The 24000-nt window shown below is 50.9% G+C and overlaps 1 protein-coding gene across 1 annotated transcript in view; it reads right to left on the reverse strand.

The window, feature by feature from the left end:
• The window catches only part of LOC144954504 (uncharacterized), a gene marked incomplete at both ends in the record, with an annotated part of 66098 nt that overhangs the window by 11306 nt on the left and 30792 nt on the right, over window positions 1-24000 (reverse strand). Inside the window, 2 exons of the mRNA XM_078884978.1 lie at window positions 281-359; window positions 11871-11998. Coding sequence (XP_078741104.1) covers window positions 281-359; window positions 11871-11998 — 207 coding nt within the window. The remainder of the gene's footprint in view (window positions 1-280; window positions 360-11870; window positions 11999-24000) is intronic.

The raw sequence follows: 24000 nt of genomic DNA on the forward strand, positions 1-24000 counted from the left end.
ACTGGGTGAGTGAGTGAGTTACTGAGTGACGTGGTGAGTGACTGGGTGAGTGACTGGGTGAGTGACTGGGTGAGTGACTTGGTGAGTGACTGGGTGAGTGACGTGGTGAGTGACTGGGTGAGTGACTTGGTGAGTGGTGAGTGACTGACAGAGTGACTGAGTGAGTGACGTGGTGAGTGGTGAGTGACTGGATGAGTAACTGGGTGAGTGAGTGACTGGGTGAGTGACTTGGTGAGTGACTTGGTGAGTGACTTGGTGAGTGACTTGGTGAGTGACTCACCGAGTGGTTGAGAGGAGTGATGACTGCCTCACCACTGTCTAGGTAGTGAGTGTCCGTGTAGTATCGAGGCAACAGCATTCTGCACACACACAGCGTCACACACACAGCGTCACACACACAGCGTCACACACACAGCGTCACACACACACACACAGCGTCACACACAGCGTCACACACAGCGTCACACACACAGCGTCACACACAGCGTCACACACACAGCGTCACACACACAGCGTCACACACACAGCGTCACACACACAGCGTCACACACACACACACACAGCGTCACACACAGCGTCACACACAGCGTCACACACAGCGTCACACACAGCGTCACACACACAGCGTCACACACACAGCGTCACACACACAGCGTCACACACAGCGTCACACACAGCGTCACACACAGCGTCACACACAGCGTCACACACAGCGTCACACACAGCGTCACACACACACACACAGCGTCACACACAGCGTCACACACACACACACAGCGTCACACACAGCGTCACACACAGCGTCACACACAGCGTCACACACACACACACAGCGTCACACACAGCGTCACACACAGCGTCACACACACACACACAGCGTCACACACACACACACACAGCGTCACACACACACACACAGCGTCACACACACACACACAGCGTCACACACAGCGTCACACACAGCGTCACACACAGCGTCACACACAGCGTCACACACAGCGTCACACACACACACACAGCGTCACACACACACACACACACAGCGTCACACACACACACACAGCGTCACACACACACACACAGCGTCACACACAGCGTCACACACAGCGTCACACACAGCGTCACACACAGCGTCACACACAGCGTCACACACAGCGTCACACACACACACAGCGTCACACACAGCGTCACACACACACACACAGCGTCACACACACACACACAGCGTCACACACACACACACACACACACACACAGCGTCACACACAGCGTCACACACAGCGTCACACACAGCGTCACACACACACACACACAGCGTCACACACAGCGTCACACACACAGCGTCACACACACAGCGTCACACACAGCGTCACACACAGCGTCACACACAGCGTCACACACAGCGTCACACACACAGCGTCACACACACACACACAGCGTCACACACACAGCGTCACACACACAGCGTCACACACACAGCGTCACACACACAGCGTCACACACACAGCGTCACACACACACACACAGCGTCACACACACACACACAGCGTCACACACACACACACACAGCGTCACACACAGCGTCACACACAGCGTCACACACACACACACAGCGTCACACACACACACACAGCGTCACACACACACACACAGCGTCACACACAGCGTCACACACAGCGTCACACACACACACACAGCGTCACACACAGCGTCACACACACACACACACAGCGTCACACACAGCGTCACACACAGCGTCACACACACACACACACAGCGTCACACACACACACACAGCGTCACACACAGCGTCACACACAGCGTCACACACAGCGTCACACACAGCGTCACACACAGCGTCACACACAGCGTCACACACACAGCGTCACACACACACACAGCGTCACACACACACACACAGCGTCACACACAGCGTCACACACAGCGTCACACACACACACACAGCGTCACACACACACACACACAGCGTCACACACACACACACACAGCGTCACACACACACACACAGCGTCACACACACACAGCGTCACACACACACACACAGCGTCACACACAGCGTCACACACAGCGTCACACACACACACACACAGCGTCACACACACACACACAGCGTCACACACACACACACACAGCGTCACACACACACACACAGCGTCACACACACACACACAGCGTCACACACACACACACAGCATCACACACAGCGTCACACACAGCGTCACACACAGCGTCACACACAGCGTCACACACAGCGTCACACACAGCGTCACACACAGCGTCACACACAGCGTCACACACAGCGTCACACACACACACACACAGCGTCACACACACACACACAGCGTCACACACACACACACACAGCGTCACACACACACACACACAGCGTCACACACACACACACAGCGTCACACACAGCGTCACACACAGCGTCACACACAGCGTCACACACACAGCGTCACACACACAGCGTCACACACAGCGTCACACACAGCGTCACACACAGCGTCACACACAGCGTCACACACACACACACACAGCGTCACACACACACACACAGCGTCACACACACACACACAGCGTCACACACAGCGTCACACACAGCGTCACACACAGCGTCACACACAGCGTCACACACAGCGTCACACACAGCGTCACACACAGCGTCACACACACACACACAGCGTCACACACACACACACAGCGTCACACACAGCGTCACACACAGCGTCACACACACACACACACAGCGTCACACACACACACACACAGCGTCACACACACACAGCGTCACACACACACACACACAGCGTCACACACACACAGCGTCACACACACACAGCGTCACACACACACACACAGCGTCACACACAGCGTCACACACAGCGTCACACACACACACACACAGCGTCACACACACACACACAGCGTCACACACACACACACACAGCGTCACACACACACACACAGCGTCACACACACACACACAGCGTCACACACACACACACAGCGTCACACACAGCGTCACACACAGCGTCACACACAGCGTCACACACAGCGTCACACACAGCGTCACACACAGCGTCACACACAGCGTCACACACACACACACAGCGTCACACACACACACACAGCGTCACACACACACACACACAGCGTCACACACACACACACACAGCGTCACACACACACACACAGCGTCACACACAGCGTCACACACAGCGTCACACACAGCGTCACACACACAGCGTCACACACACACAGCGTCACACACACAGCGTCACACACAGCGTCACACACAGCGTCACACACAGCGTCACACACAGCGTCACACACAGCGTCACACACAGCGTCACACACACACAGCGTCACACACACACAGCGTCACACACACACAGCGTCACACACACACAGCGTCACACACACACAGCGTCACACACACACAGCGTCACACACACACAGCGTCACACACACACAGCGTCACACACACACAGCGTCACACACACACAGCGTCACACACACACAGCGTCACACACACACAGCGTCACACACACACAGCGTCACACACACACAGCGTCACACACACACAGCGTCACACACACACACACAGCGTCACACACACACAGCGTCACACACACACAGCGTCACACACACACAGCGTCACACACACACAGCGTCACACACACACAGCGTCACACACACACAGCGTCACACACACACACACAGCGTCACACACACACACACAGCGTCACACACACAGCGTCACACACACACAGCGTCACACACACACAGCGTCACACACACAGCGTCACACACACAGCGTCACACACACACAGCGTCACACACACACACACAGCGTCACACACACACACACAGCGTCACACACACACACACAGCGTCACACACACACATGTATGAGTGAGTGAGTGTATGAGTGAGTGAGTGAGTGTATGAGTGAGTGAGTGAGTGTATGAGTGAGTGAGTGTATGAGTGAGTGAGTGTATGAGTGAGTGAGTGTATGAGTGAGTGAGTGTATGAGTGAGTGAGTGTATGAGTGTATGAATGAGTGTATGAGTGAGTGAGTGTATGAGTGAGTGAGTGAGTGTATGAGTGAGTGAGTGAGTGTATGAGTGAGTGAGTGTATGAGTGAGTGAGTGTATGAGTGAGTGAGTGTATGAGTGAGTGTATGAGTGTATGAATGAGTGTATGAGTGAGTGAGTGTATGAGTGAGTGAGTGAGTGTATGAGTGAGTGAGTGAGTGTATGAGTGAGTGAGTGAGTGTATGAGTGAGTGAGTGTATGAGTGAGTGTATGAGTGAGTGTATGAGTGTATGAGTGAGTGAGTGTATGAGTGAGTGTATGAGTGAGTGAGTGAGTGTATGAGTGAGTGAGTGAGTGTATGAGTGAGTGAGTGAGTGTATGAGTGAGTGAGTGTATGAGTGAGTGAGTGAGTGTATGAGTGAGTGTATGAGTGAGTGTATGAGTGAGTGAGTGTATGAGTGAGTGAGTGAGTGTATGAGTGAGTGAGTGAGTGTATGAGTGAGTGAGTGAGTGTATGAGTGAGTGAGTGTATGAGTGAGTGAGTGTATGAGTGAGTGAGTGTATGAGTGAGTGAGTGTATGAGTGAGTGAGTGTATGAGTGAGTGAGTGTATGAGTGAGTGAGTGTATGAGTGAGTGAGTGTATGAGTGAGTGAGTGTATGAGTGAGTGAGTGTATGAGTGAGTGAGTGAGTGTATGAGTGAGTGAGTGTATGAGTGAGTGAGTGTATGAGTGAGTGAGTGTATGAGTGAGTGTATGAGTGTATGAATGAGTGTATGAGTGAGTGAGTGTATGAGTGAGTGAGTGAGTGTATGAGTGAGTGAGTGAGTGTATGAGTGAGTGAGTGTATGAGTGAGTGAGTGTATGAGTGAGTGAGTGTATGAGTGAGTGTATGAGTGTATGAATGAGTGAGTGAGTGTATGAGTGAGTGAGTGAGTGTATGAGTGAGTGAGTGTATGAGTGAGTGAGTGTATGAGTGAGTGAGTGAGTGTATGAGTGAGTGAGTGAGTGTATGAGTGAGTGAGTGAGTGTATGAGTGAGTGAGTGTATGAGTGAGTGAGTGTATGAGTGAGTGTATGAGTGAGTGAGTGTATGAGTGAGTGTATGAGTGAGTGAGTGAGTGTATGAGTGAGTGAGTGAGTGTATGAGTGAGTGAGTGTATGAGTGAGTGAGTGTATGAATGAGTGTATGAGTGAGTGAGTGTATGAGTGAGTGAGTGAGTGTATGAGTGAGTGAGTGTATGAGTGAGTGAGTGAGTGTATGAGTGAGTGAGTGTATGAGTGAGTGAGTGAGTGTATGAGTGAGTGTATGAGTGAGTGTATGAGTGAGTGAGTGTATGAGTGAGTGAGTGAGTGTATGAGTGAGTGAGTGAGTGTATGAGTGAGTGAGTGAGTGTATGAGTGAGTGAGTGTATGAGTGAGTGAGTGTATGAGTGAGTGAGTGTATGAGTGAGTGAGTGTATGAGTGAGTGAGTGTATGAGTGAGTGAGTGTATGAGTGAGTGAGTGTATGAGTGAGTGAGTGTATGAGTGAGTGAGTGTATGAGTGAGTGAGTGTATGAGTGAGTGAGTGAGTGTATGAGTGAGTGAGTGTATGAGTGAGTGAGTGAGTGTATGAGTGAGTGTATGAGTGAGTGAGTGAGTGTATGAGTGAGTGAGTGTATGAGTGAGTGTATGAGTGAGTGAGTGTATGAGTGAGTGAGTGTATGAGTGAGTGAGTGTATGAGTGAGTGAGTGTATGAGTGAGTGAGTGTATGAGTGAGTGTATGAGTGAGTGAGTGTATGAGTGAGTGAGTGTATGAGTGAGTGAGTGTATGAGTGAGTGAGTGTATGAGTGAGTGAGTGTATGAGTGAGTGAGTGAGTGTATGAGTGATTGAGTGAGTGTATGAGTGAGTGAGTGTATGAGTGAGTGAGTGTATGAGTGAGTGTATGAGTGTATGAATGAGTGTATGAGTGAGTGAGTGTATGAGTGAGTGAGTGAGTGTATGAGTGAGTGAGTGAGTGTATGAGTGAGTGAGTGAGTGTATGAGTGAGTGAGTGTATGAGTGAGTGAGTGTATGAGTGAGTGTATGAGTGTATGAATGAGTGTATGAGTGAGTGAGTGTATGAGTGAGTGAGTGAGTGTATGAGTGAGTGAGTGAGTGTATGAGTGAGTGAGTGAGTGTATGAGTGAGTGAGTGTATGAGTGAGTGAGTGTATGAGTGAGTGTATGAGTGTATGAATGAGTGTATGAGTGAGTGAGTGTATGAGTGAGTGAGTGAGTGTATGAGTGAGTGAGTGAGTGTATGAGTGAGTGAGTGAGTGTATGAGTGAGTGAGTGTATGAGTGAGTGAGTGAGTGTATGAGTGAGTGTATGAGTGAGTGTATGAGTGAGTGAGTGTATGAGTGAGTGAGTGAGTGTATGAGTGAGTGAGTGAGTGTATGAGTGAGTGAGTGAGTGTATGAGTGAGTGAGTGTATGAGTGAGTGAGTGTATGAGTGAGTGAGTGAGTGTATGAGTGAGTGAGTGTATGAGTGAGTGAGTGTATGAGTGAGTGAGTGTATGAGTGAGTGAGTGTATGAGTGAGTGAGTGTATGAGTGAGTGAGTGTATGAGTGAGTGAGTGTATGAGTGAGTGAGTGTATGAGTGAGTGAGTGTATGAGTGAGTGAGTGAGTGTATGAGTGAGTGAGTGTATGAGTGAGTGAGTGAGTGTATGAGTGAGTGTATGAGTGAGTGAGTGAGTGTATGAGTGAGTGAGTGTATGAGTGAGTGTATGAGTGAGTGAGTGTATGAGTGAGTGAGTGTATGAGTGAGTGAGTGTATGAGTGAGTGTATGAGTGAGTGAGTGAGTGTATGAGTGAGTGAGTGTATGAGTGAGTGAGTGTATGAGTGAGTGTATGAGTGAGTGTATGAGTGAGTGTATGAGTGAGTGAGTGTATGAGTGAGTGAGTGTATGAGTGAGTGTATGAGTGAGTGAGTGTATGAGTGAGTGAGTGTATGAGTGAGTGAGTGTATGAGTGAGTGAGTGTATGAGTGAGTGAGTGTATGAGTGAGTGTATGAGTGAGTGAGTGTATGAGTGAGTGAGTGTATGAGTGAGTGAGTGTATGAGTGAGTGAGTGTATGAGTGAGTGAGTGTATGAGTGAGTGAGTGAGTGTATGAGTGATTGAGTGTATGAGTGAGTGTATGAGTGAGTGAGTGTATGAGTGAGTGTATGAGTGAGTGAGTGTATGAGTGAGTGAGTGTATGAGTGAGTGAGTGTATGAGTGAGTGAGTGATGGTGAGTGAGTGTATGAGTGAGTGTATGAATGAGTGTATGAGTGAGTGAGTGTATGAGTGAGTGAGTGAGTGTATGAGTGAGTGAGTGTATGAGTGAGTGAGTGTATGAGTGAGTGTATGAGTGTATGATGAGTGTATGAGTGAGTGAGTGTATGAGTGAGTGAGTGAGTGTATGAGTGAGTGAGTGTATGAGTGAGTGAGTGTATGAGTGAGTGAGTGTATGAGTGAGTGTATGAGTGTATGAATGAGTGTATGAGTGAGTGAGTGTATGAGTGAGTGAGTGAGTGTATGATGAGTGAGTGAGTGTATGAGTGAGTGAGTGTATGAGTGAGTGTATGAGTGTATGAATGAGTGTATGAGTGAGTGAGTGTATGAGTGAGTGAGTGAGTGTATGAGTGAGTGAGTGTATGAGTGAGTGAGTGTATGAGTGAGTGTATGAGTGTATGAATGAGTGTATGAGTGAGTGAGTGTATGAGTGAGTGAGTGAGTGTATGAGTGAGTGAGTGAGTGTATGAGTGAGTGAGTGTATGAGTGAGTGAGTGTATGAGTGAGTGTATGAGTGTATGAATGAGTGTATGAGTGAGTGAGTGTATGAGTGAGTGAGTGAGTGTATGAGTGAGTGAGTGTATGAGTGAGTGAGTGAGTGTATGAGTGAGTGAGTGTATGAGTGAGTGAGTGAGTGTATGAGTGAGTGTATGAGTGAGTGAGTGAGTGTATGAGTGAGTGAGTGAGTGTATGAGTGAGTGAGTGAGTGTATGAGTGAGTGAGTGTATGAGTGAGTGAGTGTATGAGTGAGTGAGTGTATGAGTGAGTGAGTGTATGAGTGAGTGAGTGTATGAGTGAGTGAGTGTATGAGTGAGTGAGTGTATGAGTGAGTGAGTGTATGAGTGAGTGAGTGTATGAGTGAGTGAGTGTATGAGTGAGTGAGTGAGTGTATGAGTGAGTGAGTGTATGAGTGAGTGAGTGAGTGTATGAGTGAGTGTATGAGTGAGTGAGTGAGTGTATGAGTGAGTGAGTGTATGAGTGAGTGTATGAGTGAGTGAGTGTATGAGTGAGTGAGTGTATGAGTGAGTGAGTGTATGAGTGAGTGTATGAGTGAGTGAGTGAGTGTATGAGTGAGTGAGTGTATGAGTGAGTGAGTGTATGAGTGAGTGTATGAGTGAGTGTATGAGTGAGTGTATGAGTGAGTGAGTGTATGAGTGAGTGAGTGTATGAGTGAGTGTATGAGTGAGTGAGTGTATGAGTGAGTGTATGAGTGAGTGAGTGTATGAGTGAGTGAGTGTATGAGTGAGTGAGTGTATGAGTGAGTGTATGAGTGAGTGAGTGTATGAGTGAGTGAGTGTATGAGTGAGTGAGTGTATGAGTGAGTGAGTGTATGAGTGAGTGAGTGTATGAGTGAGTGAGTGAGTGTATGAGTGATTGAGTGAGTGTATGAGTGAGTGAGTGTATGAGTGAGTGAGTGTATGAGTGAGTGTATGAGTGTATGAATGAGTGTATGAGTGAGTGAGTGTATGAGTGAGTGAGTGAGTGTATGAGTGAGTGAGTGAGTGTATGAGTGAGTGAGTGAGTGTATGAGTGAGTGAGTGTATGAGTGAGTGAGTGTATGAGTGAGTGTATGAGTGAGTGAGTGAGTGTATGAGTGAGTGAGTGTATGAGTGAGTGAGTGAGTGTATGAGTGAGTGAGTGTATGAGTGAGTGAGTGAGTGTATGAGTGAGTGTATGAGTGAGTGTATGAGTGAGTGAGTGTATGAGTGAGTGAGTGAGTGTATGAGTGAGTGAGTGAGTGTATGAGTGAGTGAGTGAGTGTATGAGTGAGTGAGTGTATGAGTGAGTGAGTGTATGAGTGAGTGAGTGTATGAGTGAGTGAGTGTATGAGTGAGTGAGTGTATGAGTGAGTGAGTGTATGAGTGAGTGAGTGTATGAGTGAGTGAGTGTATGAGTGAGTGAGTGTATGAGTGAGTGAGTGAGTGTATGAGTGAGTGAGTGTATGAGTGAGTGAGTGAGTGTATGAGTGAGTGTATGAGTGAGTGAGTGAGTGTATGAGTGAGTGAGTGTATGAGTGAGTGTATGAGTGAGTGAGTGTATGAGTGAGTGAGTGTATGAGTGAGTGAGTGTATGAGTGAGTGTATGAGTGAGTGAGTGAGTGTATGAGTGAGTGAGTGTATGAGTGAGTGAGTGTATGAGTGAGTGTATGAGTGAGTGTATGAGTGAGTGTATGAGTGAGTGAGTGTATGAGTGAGTGAGTGTATGAGTGAGTGAGTGTATGAGTGAGTGAGTGTATGAGTGAGTGTATGAGTGAGTGAGTGTATGAGTGAGTGAGTGTATGAGTGAGTGAGTGTATGAGTGAGTGTATGAGTGAGTGAGTGTATGAGTGAGTGAGTGTATGAGTGAGTGAGTGTATGAGTGAGTGAGTGTATGAGTGAGTGAGTGTATGAGTGAGTGAGTGTATGAGTGAGTGAGTGAGTGTATGAGTGATTGAGTGTATGAGTGAGTGAGTGTATGAGTGAGTGTATGAGTGAGTGAGTGTATGAGTGAGTGAGTGTATGAGTGAGTGAGTGAGTGTATGAGTGAGTGTATGAGTGAGTGTATGAGTGAGTGAGTGAGTGTATGAGTGACTGAGTGAGTGAGTGTATGAGTGAGTGAGTGTATGAGTGAGTGAGTGTATGAGTGAGTGAGTGAGTGTATGAGTGAGTGAGTGTATGAGTGAGTGAGTGTATGAGTGAGTGAGTGTATGAGTGAGTGAGTGAGTGTATGAGTGAGTGAGTGAGTGTATGAGTGAGTGAGTGAGTGTATGAGTGAGTGAGTGTATGAGTGAGTGAGTGTATGAGTGAGTGAGTGAGTGTATGAGTGAGTGAGTGTATGAGTGAGTGAGTGTATGAGTGAGTGTATGAGTGAGTGAGTGTATGAGTGAGTGAGTGTATGAGTGAGTGAGTGTATGAGTGAGTGAGTGTATGAGTGAGTGTATGAGTGAGTGAGTGTATGAGTGAGTGTATGAGTGAGTGAGTGAGTGTATGAGTGAGTGAGTGTATGAGTGAGTGTATGAGTGAGTGAGTGTATGAGTGAGTGAGTGTATGAGTGAGTGAGTGTATGAGTGAGTGAGTGTATGAGTGAGTGAGTGAGTGTATGAGTGAGTGAGTGTATGAGTGAGTGAGTGTATGAGTGAGTGTATGAGTGAGTGTATGAGTGAGTGTATGAGTGAGTGAGTGTATGAGTGAGTGAGTGTATGAGTGAGTGTATGAGTGAGTGAGTGTATGAGTGAGTGAGTGTATGAGTGAGTGAGTGTATGAGTGAGTGAGTGTATGAGTGAGTGAGTGTATGAGTGAGTGTATGAGTGAGTGAGTGTATGAGTGAGTGAGTGTATGAGTGAGTGAGTGTATGAGTGAGTGAGTGTATGAGTGAGTGAGTGTATGAGTGAGTGAGTGTATGAGTGAGTGAGTGAGTGTATGAGTGATTGAGTGTATGAGTGAGTGAGTGTATGAGTGAGTGTATGAGTGAGTGAGTGTATGAGTGAGTGAGTGTATGAGTGAGTGAGTGTATGAGTGAGTGAGTGTATGAGTGAGTGAGTGATGGTGAGTGAGTGTATGAGTGAGTGAGTGAGTGTATGAGTGAGTGAGTGTATGAGTGAGTGTATGAGTGAGTGAGTGTATGAGTGAGTGAGTGTATGAGTGAGTGTATGAGTGAGTGAGTGTATGAGTGAGTGAGTGTATGAGTGAGTGAGTGTATGAGTGAGTGTATGAGTGAGTGAGTGTATGAGTGAGTGAGTGTATGAGTGAGTGAGTGTATGAGTGAGTGAGTGTATGAGTGAGTGAGTGTATGAGTGAGTGAGTGTATGAGTGAGTGAGTGTATGAGTGAGTGAGTGTATGAGTGAGTGAGTGAGTGTATGAGTGATTGAGTGTATGAGTGAGTGAGTGTATGAGTGAGTGTATGAGTGAGTGAGTGTATGAGTGAGTGAGTGTATGAGTGAGTGAGTGAGTGAGTGTATGAGTGAGTGTATGAGTGAGTGTATGAGTGAGTGAGTGAGTGTATGAGTGAGTGTATGAGTGAGTGTATGAGTGAGTGAGTGAGTGTATGAGTGACTGAGTGAGTGAGTGTATGAGTGAGTGAGTGTATGAGTGAGTGAGTGTATGAGTGAGTGAGTGAGTGTATGAGTGAGTGAGTGTATGAGTGAGTGAGTGTATGAGTGAGTGAGTGTATGAGTGAGTGAGTGAGTGTATGAGTGAGTGAGTGAGTGTATGAGTGAGTGAGTGAGTGTATGAGTGAGTGAGTGTATGAGTGAGTGAGTGTATGAGTGAGTGAGTGAGTGTATGAGTGAGTGTATGAGTGAGTGAGTGTATGAGTGAGTGAGTGTATGAGTGAGTGTATGAGTGAGTGAGTGTATGAGTGAGTGAGTGTATGAGTGAGTGTATGAGTGAGTGAGTGTATGAGTGAGTGAGTGTGTGTATGAGTGAGTGAGTGAGTGTATGAGTGAGTGAGTGAGTGTATGAGTGAGTGAGTGTATGAGTGAGTGAGTGAGTGATTGATGGTGAGTGAGTGATGTTGGTGAGGATGTCCACCTGTTCTTGACCAAGATGAGACTCAGGGTGATGTTCCCTGCAGTGATGTTGAGTTTGGCCTCCATCGGATGTCGTTCTTGCTGATGATGATGCTGCTGATGATGATGCTGCTGCTGATGATGATGATGCTGCATGTCGCAGGGAGTGCAGTACAACTTTAAGGTGCACCTAGCCTGGTACGGCCCGTTGCGATGTCACTCAGCATCACCACCATCACTCACTCACCACCATCATCACCATCATCACCATCATCACCATCACCACCACCCCTATCACCACCACCATCACCACCATCACCATCCCCATCACCACCCCCATCACCACCATCACCATCCCCATCACCACCCCCATCACCACCCCCATCGCCATCATCATCACCATCACCACCACCATCACCACCATCACCACCACCATCACCACCATCACCACCACCACCATCACCACCATCACCACCATCACCACCACCCCCATCACCACCATCACTCACTCACCACCACCACCATCACCACCATCACCACCACCACCATCACCACCATCACCACCATCACCACCATCACCACCACCATCACCCCCATCACCACCATCCCCACCACCACCATCCCCATCACCACCACCCCCATCACCACCACCACCCCCATCACCTCTGCGTGTCTGTGTGTGTGTCTGTGTGTGTCTGTGTGTGTGTGTGTGTTTGTCTGTGTGTGTGTCTGTGTGTGTGTCTGTGTGTGTGTCTGTGTGTGTGTCTGTGTGTGTCTGTGTGTGTGTGTGTGTTTGTCTGTGTGTTTGTCTGTGTGTGTGTCTGTGTGTGTGTCTGTGTGTGTGTATGTGTGTGTGTGTGACTGTGTGTGGCTGTGTGTGTGTCTGTGTGTGTCTGTGTGTGTGTGTTTGTCTGTGTGTGTGTCTGTGTGTGTGTCTGTGTGTGTGTGTTTGTCTGTGTGTGTGTCTGTGTGTGTGTCTGTGTGTGTCTGTGTGTGTGTGTGTGTGTGTCTGTGTGTGTGTGTCTGTGTGTGTGCGTCTGTGTGTTTGTGTGTGTGTCTGTGTGTGTGTCTGTGTGTGTGTCTGTGTGTGTCTGTGTGTGTGCGTCTGTGTGTTTGTGTGTGTATTTGTGTGTGTCTGTATGTATGTGTCTGTGTGTGTGGCTGTGTCTGTGTGTGTGCGTCTGTGTGTTTGTGTGTGTGTGACTGTGTGTGACTGTGTGTGTCTGTGTGTGTGTGTCTGTGTGTATGTCTGTCTGTATGTGTGTGTCTGTGTGTCTGTCTCTGTGTGTGTGAGTGTCTGTGTGTGTGTGTATCTGTGTGTGTGTCTGTGTGTGTCTGTGTGTCTGTGTGTGTTTGTGTGTTTGTCTGTGTGTCTGTGTGTGTGTCTGTGTGTCGATATGTTTGTATATGTGTGAGTCTACGTGTGTCTTTGTCCGTATATCCCCCAGGCTACCTGGGGGATCTTTGTCTCTATGTACATCATAGGCGGTGCTGCTACTCGCTTCCAACAGCACTTGCCCCTACAGCCTGCTCGAGGCTACTTGGGGGAGCTTTGTCTTTGCTGACTACTTCTCCACCCATAACCACAACAGGAAGCTTAAAAGGCCACGCGTACAACATGAAGACACAGACACACACACAGACACACACACACAGACACACACACACACAGACACACTCACACAGACACACTCACACACACAGACACACTCACAGTGACACACAGACACACTCACACACACACAGACACACTCACACACAGACACACACACACACACAGACACACACACACACAGTGACACACAGACACACACACAGACACACACACAGACAGACACACACACACACACAGACACACACACACACAGTGACACACAGACACACACACAGACACACACACACACACAGTGACACACAGACACACACACACAGACACACTCACACAGACACACACACACAGACACACACACACAGACACACACACAGTGACACACAGACACACTCACACACAGACACACACACACACAGACACACACACACACAGACACACACACACACACAGTGACACACAGACACACTCACACACAGACACACACACAGACACACACACAAACACACAGACACACACACACAGACACACACACAGACACACAGACGCACACACACACACAGACACACACACACACACAGTGACACACAGATACACACACACAGACACACACACAGACACACACACAGACACACACACAAACACACAGACGCACACACACACACACAGACACACACACAGACACACACACAGACACACAGACGCACACACACAGACACACACACAGACACACACACAGACACACACACAGACACACACACACAGACACACACACACAGTGACACACAGACACACACACAGACACACACACACACACACAGACACACACAGACACACACACACAGACACACACACACACACAGACACACACACAGACACACACACACACAGACACACACACAGATAGATTGACACATCCACCTATTGCCATACACATCCTCTTCTTCCATCACATCCTCTTACATCATCATCAAAACCACCAGCATCATCATCACCATCAACATCATCAGCATCACTATCAACATTGCACATAGACTCAACATTGCACATAGACTCAGCACTGCCCCATAGACTCAGCACTGCACCATAGACTCAACACTGCACCATAGACTCAACACTGCCCATAGACTCAACACTGCACCATAGACTCAGCACTGCCCCATAGACTCAGCACTGCACCATAGACTCAGCACTGCCCCATAGACTCAGCACTGCCCCATAGACTCAACACTGCACCATAGACTCAACACTGCACCATAGACTCAACACTGCACCATAGACTCAACACTGCACCATAGACTCAACACTGCCCATAGACTCAACACTGCCACCCATAGACTCAACACTGCACCATAGACTCAACACTGCCACCCATAGACTCAACACTGCACCATAGACTCAGCACTGCCCCATAGACTCAACACTGCACCATAGACTCAGCACTGCACCATAGACTCAACACTGCACCATAGACTCAACACTGCACCATAGACTCAGCACTGCACCATAGACTCAGCACTGCACCATAGACTCAGCACTGCACCATAGACTCAACACTGCACCATAGACTCAGCACTGCACCATAGACTCAACACTGCCCCATAGACTCAACACTGCACCATAGACTCAACACTGCACCATAGACTCAACACTGCCCCATAGACTCAACACTGCACCATAGACTCAACACTGCCCCATAGACTCAACACTGCCCCATAGACTCAACACTGCACCATAGACTCAACACTGCCCCATAGACTCAGCACTGCACCATAGACTCAACACTGCACCATAGACTCAACACTGCCCATAGACTCAACACTGCCCCATAGACTCAACACTGCCCATAGACTCAACACTGCACCATAGACTCAACACTGCCCCATAGACTCAGCACTGCACCATAGACTCAACACTGCACCATAGACTCAACACTGCACCATAGACTCAACACTGCCCATAGACTCAACACTGCCCCATAGACTCAACACTGCCCATAGACTCAACACTGCACCATAGACTCAACACTGCCCATAGACTCAACACTGCACCATAGACTCAACACTGCACCATAGACTCAACACTGCCCATAGACTCAACACTGCACCATAGACTCAACACTGCACCATAGACTCAACACTGCACCATAGACTCAACACTGCCCCATAGACTCAACACTGCCCATAGACTCAACACTGCACCATAGACTCAACACTGCACCATAGACTCAACACTGCCCATAGACTCAACACTGCACCATAGACTCAACACTGCACCATAGACTCAACACTGCACCATAGACTCAACACTGCCCATAGACTCAACACTGCACCATAGACTCAACACTGCCCCATAGACTCAACACTGCCCCATAGACTCAACACTGCACCATAGACTCAACACTGCACCATAGACTCAACACTGCCCATAGACTCAACACTGCACCATAGACTCAACACTGCACCATAGACTCAACACTGCCCATAGACTCAACACTGCACCATAGACTCAACACTGCCCCATAGACTCAACACTGCCCCATAGACTCAACACTGCCCCATAGACTCAACACTGCCCAATAGACTCAACACTGCCCATAGACTCAACACTGCACCATAGACTCAACACTGCACCATAGACTCAACACTGCCCATAGACTCAACACTGCACCATAGACTCAACACTGCCCCATAGACTCAACACTGCCCCATAGACTCAACACTGCACCATAGACTCAACACTGCACCATAGACTCAACACTGCCCATAGACTCAACACTGCCCCATAGACTCAACACTGCACCATAGACTCAACACTGCCCCATAGACTCAGCACTGCACCATAGACTCAACACTGCACCATAGACTCAACACTGCACCATAGACTCAACACTGCCCATAGACTCAACACTGCCCCATAGACTCAACACTGCCCATAGACTCAACACTGCACCATAGACTCAACACTGCCCATAGACTCAACACTGCACCATAGACTCAACACTGCACCATAGACTCAACACTGCACCATAGACTCAACACTGCCCATAGACTCAACACTGCACCATAGACTCAACACTGCACCATAGACTCAACACTGCACCATAGACTCAACACTGCCCCATAGACTCAACACTGCCCATAGACTCAACACTGCACCATAGACTCAACACTGCACCATAGACTCAACACTGCCCATAGACTCAACACTGCACCATAGACTCAACACTGCACCATAGACTCAACACTGCACCATAGACTCAACACTGCCCATAGACTCAACACTGCACCATAGACTCAACACTGCCCCATAGACTCAACACTGCCCCATAGACTCAACACTGCACCATAGACTCAACACTGCACCATAGACTCAACACTGCCCATAGACTCAACACTGCACCATAGACTCAACACTGCACCATAGACTCAACACTGCCCATAGACTCAACACTGCACCATAGACTCAACACTGCCCCATAGACTCAACACTGCCCCATAGACTCAACACTGCCCCATAGACTCAACACTGCCCAATAGACTCAACACTGCCCATAGACTCAACACTGCACCATAGACTCAACACTGCACCATAGACTCAACACTGCCCATAGACTCAACACTGCACCATAGACTCAACACTGCCCCATAGACTCAACACTGCCCCATAGACTCAACACTGCAACACAGACTCAACACTGCACCATAGACTCAACACTGCCCATAGACTCAACACTGCCCCATAGACTCAACACTGCCCCATAGACTCAACACTGCCCCATAGACTCAACACTGCACCATAGACTCAACACTGCCCATAGACTCAACACTGCCCCATAGACTCAACACTGCACCATAGACTCAACACTGCCCCATAGACTCAACACTGCCCCATAGACTCAACACTGCCCCATAGACTCAACACTGCACCATAGACTCAACACTGCCCATAGACTCAACACTGCACCATAGACTCAACACTGCACCATAGACTCAACACTGCACCATAGACTCAACACTGCCCCATAGACTCAACACTGCCCCATAGACTCAACACTGCACCATAGACTCAACACTGCACCATAGACTCAACACTGCCCATAGACTCAACACTGCCCCATAGACTCAACACTGCACCATAGACTCAACACTGCACCATAGACTCAACACTGCACCATAGACTCAACACTGCACCATAGACTCAACACTGCCCATAGACTCAACACTGCACCATAGACTCAACACTGCACCATAGACTCAGCACTGCACCATAGACTCAACACTGCCCATAGACTCAACACTGCCCCATAGACTCAACACTGCCCCATAGACTCAACACTGCACCATAGACTCAACACTGCACCATAGACTCAACACTGCACCATAGACTCAACACTGCCCATAGACTCAACACTGCACCATAGACTCAACACTGCACCATAGACTCAGCACTGCACCATAGACTCAACACTGCCCCATAGACTCAACACTGCCCATAGACTCAACACTGCCCCATAGACTCAACACTGCCCATAGACTCAACACTGCACCATAGACTCAACACTGCCCCATAGACTCAACACTGCACCATAGACTCAACACTGCCCATAGACTCAACACTGCCCCATAGACTCAACACTGCCCATAGACTCAACACTGCCCATAGACTCAACACTGCCTATAGACTCAACACTGCCCATAGACTCAACACTGCACCATAGACTCAACACTGCCCATAGACTCAACACTGCCTATAGACTCAACACTGCCCATAGACTCAACACTGCACCATAGACTCAACACTGCCCATAGACTCAACACTGCCCATAGACTCAACACTGCACCATAGACTCAACACTGCACCATAGACTCAACACTGCCCATAGACTCAACACTGCACCATAGACTCAGCACTGCACCATAGACTCAACACTGCACCATAGACTCAACACTGCCCATAGACTCAACACTGCCCATACACTCAACACTGCCCCATAGACTCAACACTGCCCATACACTCAACACTGCCCCATACACTCAACACTGCACCATACACTCATCACTGCCCATAGACTCGACTCACTCTGCCCATAGACTCAACACTGCACCAAAGACTCAACACTGCACCATAGACTCAACACTGCCCATAGACTCGACTCACTCTGCCCATAGACTCAACACTGCACCATAGACTCAGCACTGCACCATAGACTCAGCACTTCCCATAGACTCAACACTGCCCCATAGACTCACACAACCCAGGAGCTTTGCGTTAGGCAATGTTTAGAATTCCTCTCAGCGTGATAAGCAGTGGTTCTGTACAAATTGTTATTTGTGCGGAATTTCGTGATTCATGTGACCCAGGTCAAGTTGGACATCCCAGACTCACTCACCCACTCACCCACCCACCCACTCACTCACCTACCCACCCACTCACTCACCTACTCACTCACCCACTCACTCACCCACCCACTCACTCACCTACTCACTCACCTACTCACTCACCTACTCACTCACCCACTCACTCACCCACCCACCCGCTCACCCACCCACCCACCCACTCACTCACTCACCCACCCACTCACTCACTCACCCACCCGCTCACCCACCCGCTCACCCACCCGCTCACCCACCCACCCACTCACCCACCTACTCACTCACCCACTCACTCAGCCACCCACTCACTCACCTACTCACTCACCTACTCACTCACTCACTCACCTACTCACTCACTTACTCACTCACTCACCTACTCACTCACCTACTCACTCACTCACTCACCTACTCACTCACCTACTCACTCACTCACCCACTCACTCACCCACTCACTCACCCACTCACTCACTCACCGACTCACTCACCTACTCACTCACTCACTCATCCACTCTCTCACCCACCCACTCACTCACCCACTCACCCACTCACTCACTCACTCACCCACTCACTCACCCACTCACTCACTCACTCACCCACTCACCCACTCACCCACTCACTCACCTACCCACCCACTCACTCACCTACTTACTCACCCACTCACTCACCCACCCACTCACCCACCCACTCACTCACCTACTCACTCACCTACTCACTCACTCACTCACCTACTCACTCACCTACTCACGCACCCACTCACTCACCCACCCACTCATTCACCTACTCACTCACCCACTCACTCACCCACTCACTCACCCACTCACTCACCCACTCACTCACCAACTCACTCACTCACCGACTCACTCACCCACTCACTCACTCACTCACCCACTCACTCACCCACTCACTCACCCACTCACTCACCCACTCACTCACTCACTCACTCACCCACCCACTCACTCACTCACTCACCTACTCACTCACCTACTCACTCATTCACTTACCTACTCACTCACCCACTCACTCACCCACTCACGCACCCACTCACTCACCCACCCACTCATTCACCTACTCACTCACCCACTCACTCACCCACTCACTCACTCACTCACCCACTCACTCACCTACTCACTCACCTACTCACTCACTCACTCACCTACTCACTCACCTACTCACTCACTCACTCACCCACTCACTCACCCACCCACTCACTCACTCACCCACTCACTCACCCACCCACTCACTCACTCACTCACCTACTCACTCACCTACTCACTCACTCACTCACCTACTCACTCACCTTCTCACCCACCCACTCACTCATTCACTTACCTACTCACTCATTCACTTACCTACTCACTCACCTACCCACCCACCCACTCATTCACCTACTCACTCACCCACTCACTCACCCACTCACTCACTCACCGACTCACTCACCCACTCACTCACTCACCCACTCACTCACCCACTCACTCACCCACTCACTCACTCACCCACTCACTCACCCACTCACTCACCCACTCATTCACTCACCCACTCACTCACCTACTCACTCACCTACTCACTCACCTACTCACTCACCTACTCACTCACCCAATCATTCACCCCCCCCCCCCACTCACTCACCCACTCACCCACCCACTCACCTACTCAATCACCCAATCATTCACCCACTCACTCAACTACCCACTCAACCACCCAGCCACTCACCCACCCACTCAACCACCCACCCACTCAGCCACCCACCCACTCACCCACCCACTCAACCACCCACTCAACCACCCATCCGCCCACTCACCCACTCACTCACCCACTCACCCACTCACTCACTCACTCACCTACTCACCCACTCACTCAATTGGGGGAGCTTTGTGTCTGCGACAGCACTTGCCCCTACAGCCCTGCTAGAGGCTACCTGGGGGAGTTTTGCCTGTGTGTGTCTAACACTGCACTTGCCCTTACAGCCGGCCAGAGGCTACCCGGGGGAGCTTTGTCTGTGTGTACATCACAGGTGGTGCTTCTCGCTACTTGCAGCACTTGCCCCTGCAGCCTGCCGGAGGCTACCTGGGGGAGCTTTGTCTTTGTTTTTGTTTTTTCACCTCGTGGTGCCCTGAAGGCACTTCCCAATGCAGCTCCACGGGCAGAAATTCACTTTCCATGGGAACGTGGAATGGGCAGACACCTGCAATGCACAGAGAGAGATGGAGACACTGGAGTTAGAGTTAGTGACTGCCTTGTCAACAGCTGAGTGGTTAGTGACTTAGTCACTCACTCAGTCACTCACTTAGCCACTCAGTCACTCACTCAGACAATCACTCAGACACTCACTCAGTCACTCAGCCACTCAGTCAGTCACTCACTCAGTCACTCACTCAGTCACTCAGCCACTCACCCACTCACCCACTCACTCACCCACCCACCCACTCACTCACCCACCCACCCACCCACCCACTCACCCACCCACTCACCCACTCACCCACCCACTCACCCACCCACTCACCCACCCACTCACCCACTCACCCACCCACCCACCCACTCACTCACCCACCCACCCACCCACTCACCCACCCACTCACCCACTCACCCACCCACTCATTCACCCACCCACCCACCCACCCACTCACCCACCTACCCACTCACCCACCCACCCACCCACTCACCCACCCACTCATTCACCCACCCACCCACTCACCCACCCACCCACCTACCTATCCACCCACTCACTCACTCACCCACTCACCCACCCACCCACTCATTCACCCACCCACTCACCCACTCACCCACCCACTCACCCACTCACCTACCCACTCACTCACCCACCAACCCACCCACTCACCCACCCACGCATTCACCCACCAACCCACCTACCTACCCACTCACCCACTCACCCAATCATCCACCCACTCATTCACCCACCCACTCACCCACCCACTCACCCATCCACCCACCCACTCACCCACCCAATCATTCATCCACCTACTCACTCATCCACTCACCCACCCACCCACCCACTCACTCACTCACTCACCCACCCACCCACCCACTCACTCACTCACCCACCCACTCACCCACTCACCCACCCACTCACCCACCCACCCACCCACCCACTCACCCACCCACTCACCCACTCACCCACCCACCCACTCACCCACTCACCCACCCACCCACTCACCCACCCACCCACCCACTCACCCACCCACCCACTCACCCACCCACCCACCCACTCACCCACCCACCCACCCACTCACCCACTCACCCACCCACCCACTCACCCACCCACCCACCCACCCACCCACTCACCCACCCACCCACCCACTCACTCACTCACTCACTCACCCACCCACTCACCCACTCACCCACCCACTCACTCACCCACCCACCCACCCACCCACCCACTCACCCACCCACCCACCCACCCACCCACTTACCCACCCACTCACCCACCCACCCACTCACCCACCCACTCACTCACCCACTCACCCACCCACTCACCCACTCACTCACCCAACCACTCACCCACTCACCCAACCACTCAACCACTCACCCACCCACTCACCCACCCACTCACCCACTCACTCACCCAACCACTCACCCACTCACCTACCCACTCACCCATTCACCCACCCACTCACTCACGCACCCACCCACCCACTCACCCACTCACTCACTCACCCCACTCACCCACTCACTCACCCACTCACTCACCCACCCACCCACCCACTCACTCACCCACTCACCCACTCACTCACTCACCCACCCACCCACCCACTCACCCACTCACTCACTCACTCACCCACTCACTCACCCACTCACTCACTCACCCACTCACTCACCCACCCACCCACTCACTCACTCACGCACCCACCCACCCACCCACCCACTCACTCACTCACCCACTCACCCACTCACTCACTCACTCACCCACTCACTCACCCACTCACTCACTCACGCACCCACCCACCCACCCACCCACTCACTCACCCACCCACCCACTCACTCACCCACTCACTCACCCACTCACTCACTCACCCACCCACTCACCCACTCACTCACTCACTCACCCACTCACTCACCCACTCACTCACCCACTCACTCACTCACCCACTCACCCACCCACTCACTCACTCACGCACCCACCCACCCACCCACTCACCCACTCACTCACTCACCCACTCACCCACTCACTCACCCACTCACCCACTCACTCACTCACCCACTCACTCACCCACTCACCCACCCACTCACCCACTCACTCACTCACCCACTCACTCACCCACTCACTCACCCACTCACTCACTCACCCACCCACTCACCCACTCATTCACCCACCCACCCACACACTCACTCACCCACTCACTCACGCACCCACCCACCCACTCACTCACCCACCCACTCACTCACTCACCCATCCACCTACTCACCCACCCACTCAACCACTCACTCACCCACTCACCCACCCACCCACTCACCCACCCACCCACTCACCCACCCCCCCACCCACCCACTCACCCACTCACCCACTCACCCACTCACCCACCCACTCACCCACCCACCCACTCACCCACTCACTCACTCACCCACCCACTCACTCACTCACCCACCCACTCACCCACTCACCCACCCATTCACCCACTCACCCACCCACTCACCCACTCACCCACCCACTCACCCACTCACCCACCCACTCACCCACTCACCCACCCACTCACTCACCCACTCACCCACTCACTCACTCACCCACTCACCCACCCACCCACCCACTCACCCACCCACCCACTCACTCACTCACTCACCCACCCACCCACTCACCCACCCACCCACTCACCCACTCACCCACCCACTCACCCACCCACCCACCCACTCACCCACCCACCCACTCACCCACCCACTCACTCACTCACTCACCCACCCACTCACTCACTCACCCACTCACCCACCCACCCACTCACCCACCCACTCAACCACTCACTCACCCACCCACCCACTCACCCACCCACTCAACCACTCACTCACCCACCCACCCACTCACCCACCCACCCACCCACTCACCCACCCACTCACCCACCCACTCACCCACTCACCCACTCACCCACCCACTCACCCACTCATCCACTCACCCACCCACCCACTCACCCACCCACCCACCCACTCACCCACTCACCCACCCA

The sequence above is a fragment of the Lampetra fluviatilis genome, unplaced genomic scaffold (assembly GCF_964198595.1).
Source record: "Lampetra fluviatilis unplaced genomic scaffold, kcLamFluv1.1 SCAFFOLD_478, whole genome shotgun sequence".
Classification (NCBI taxonomy): domain Eukaryota; kingdom Metazoa; phylum Chordata; class Hyperoartia; order Petromyzontiformes; family Petromyzontidae; genus Lampetra; species Lampetra fluviatilis.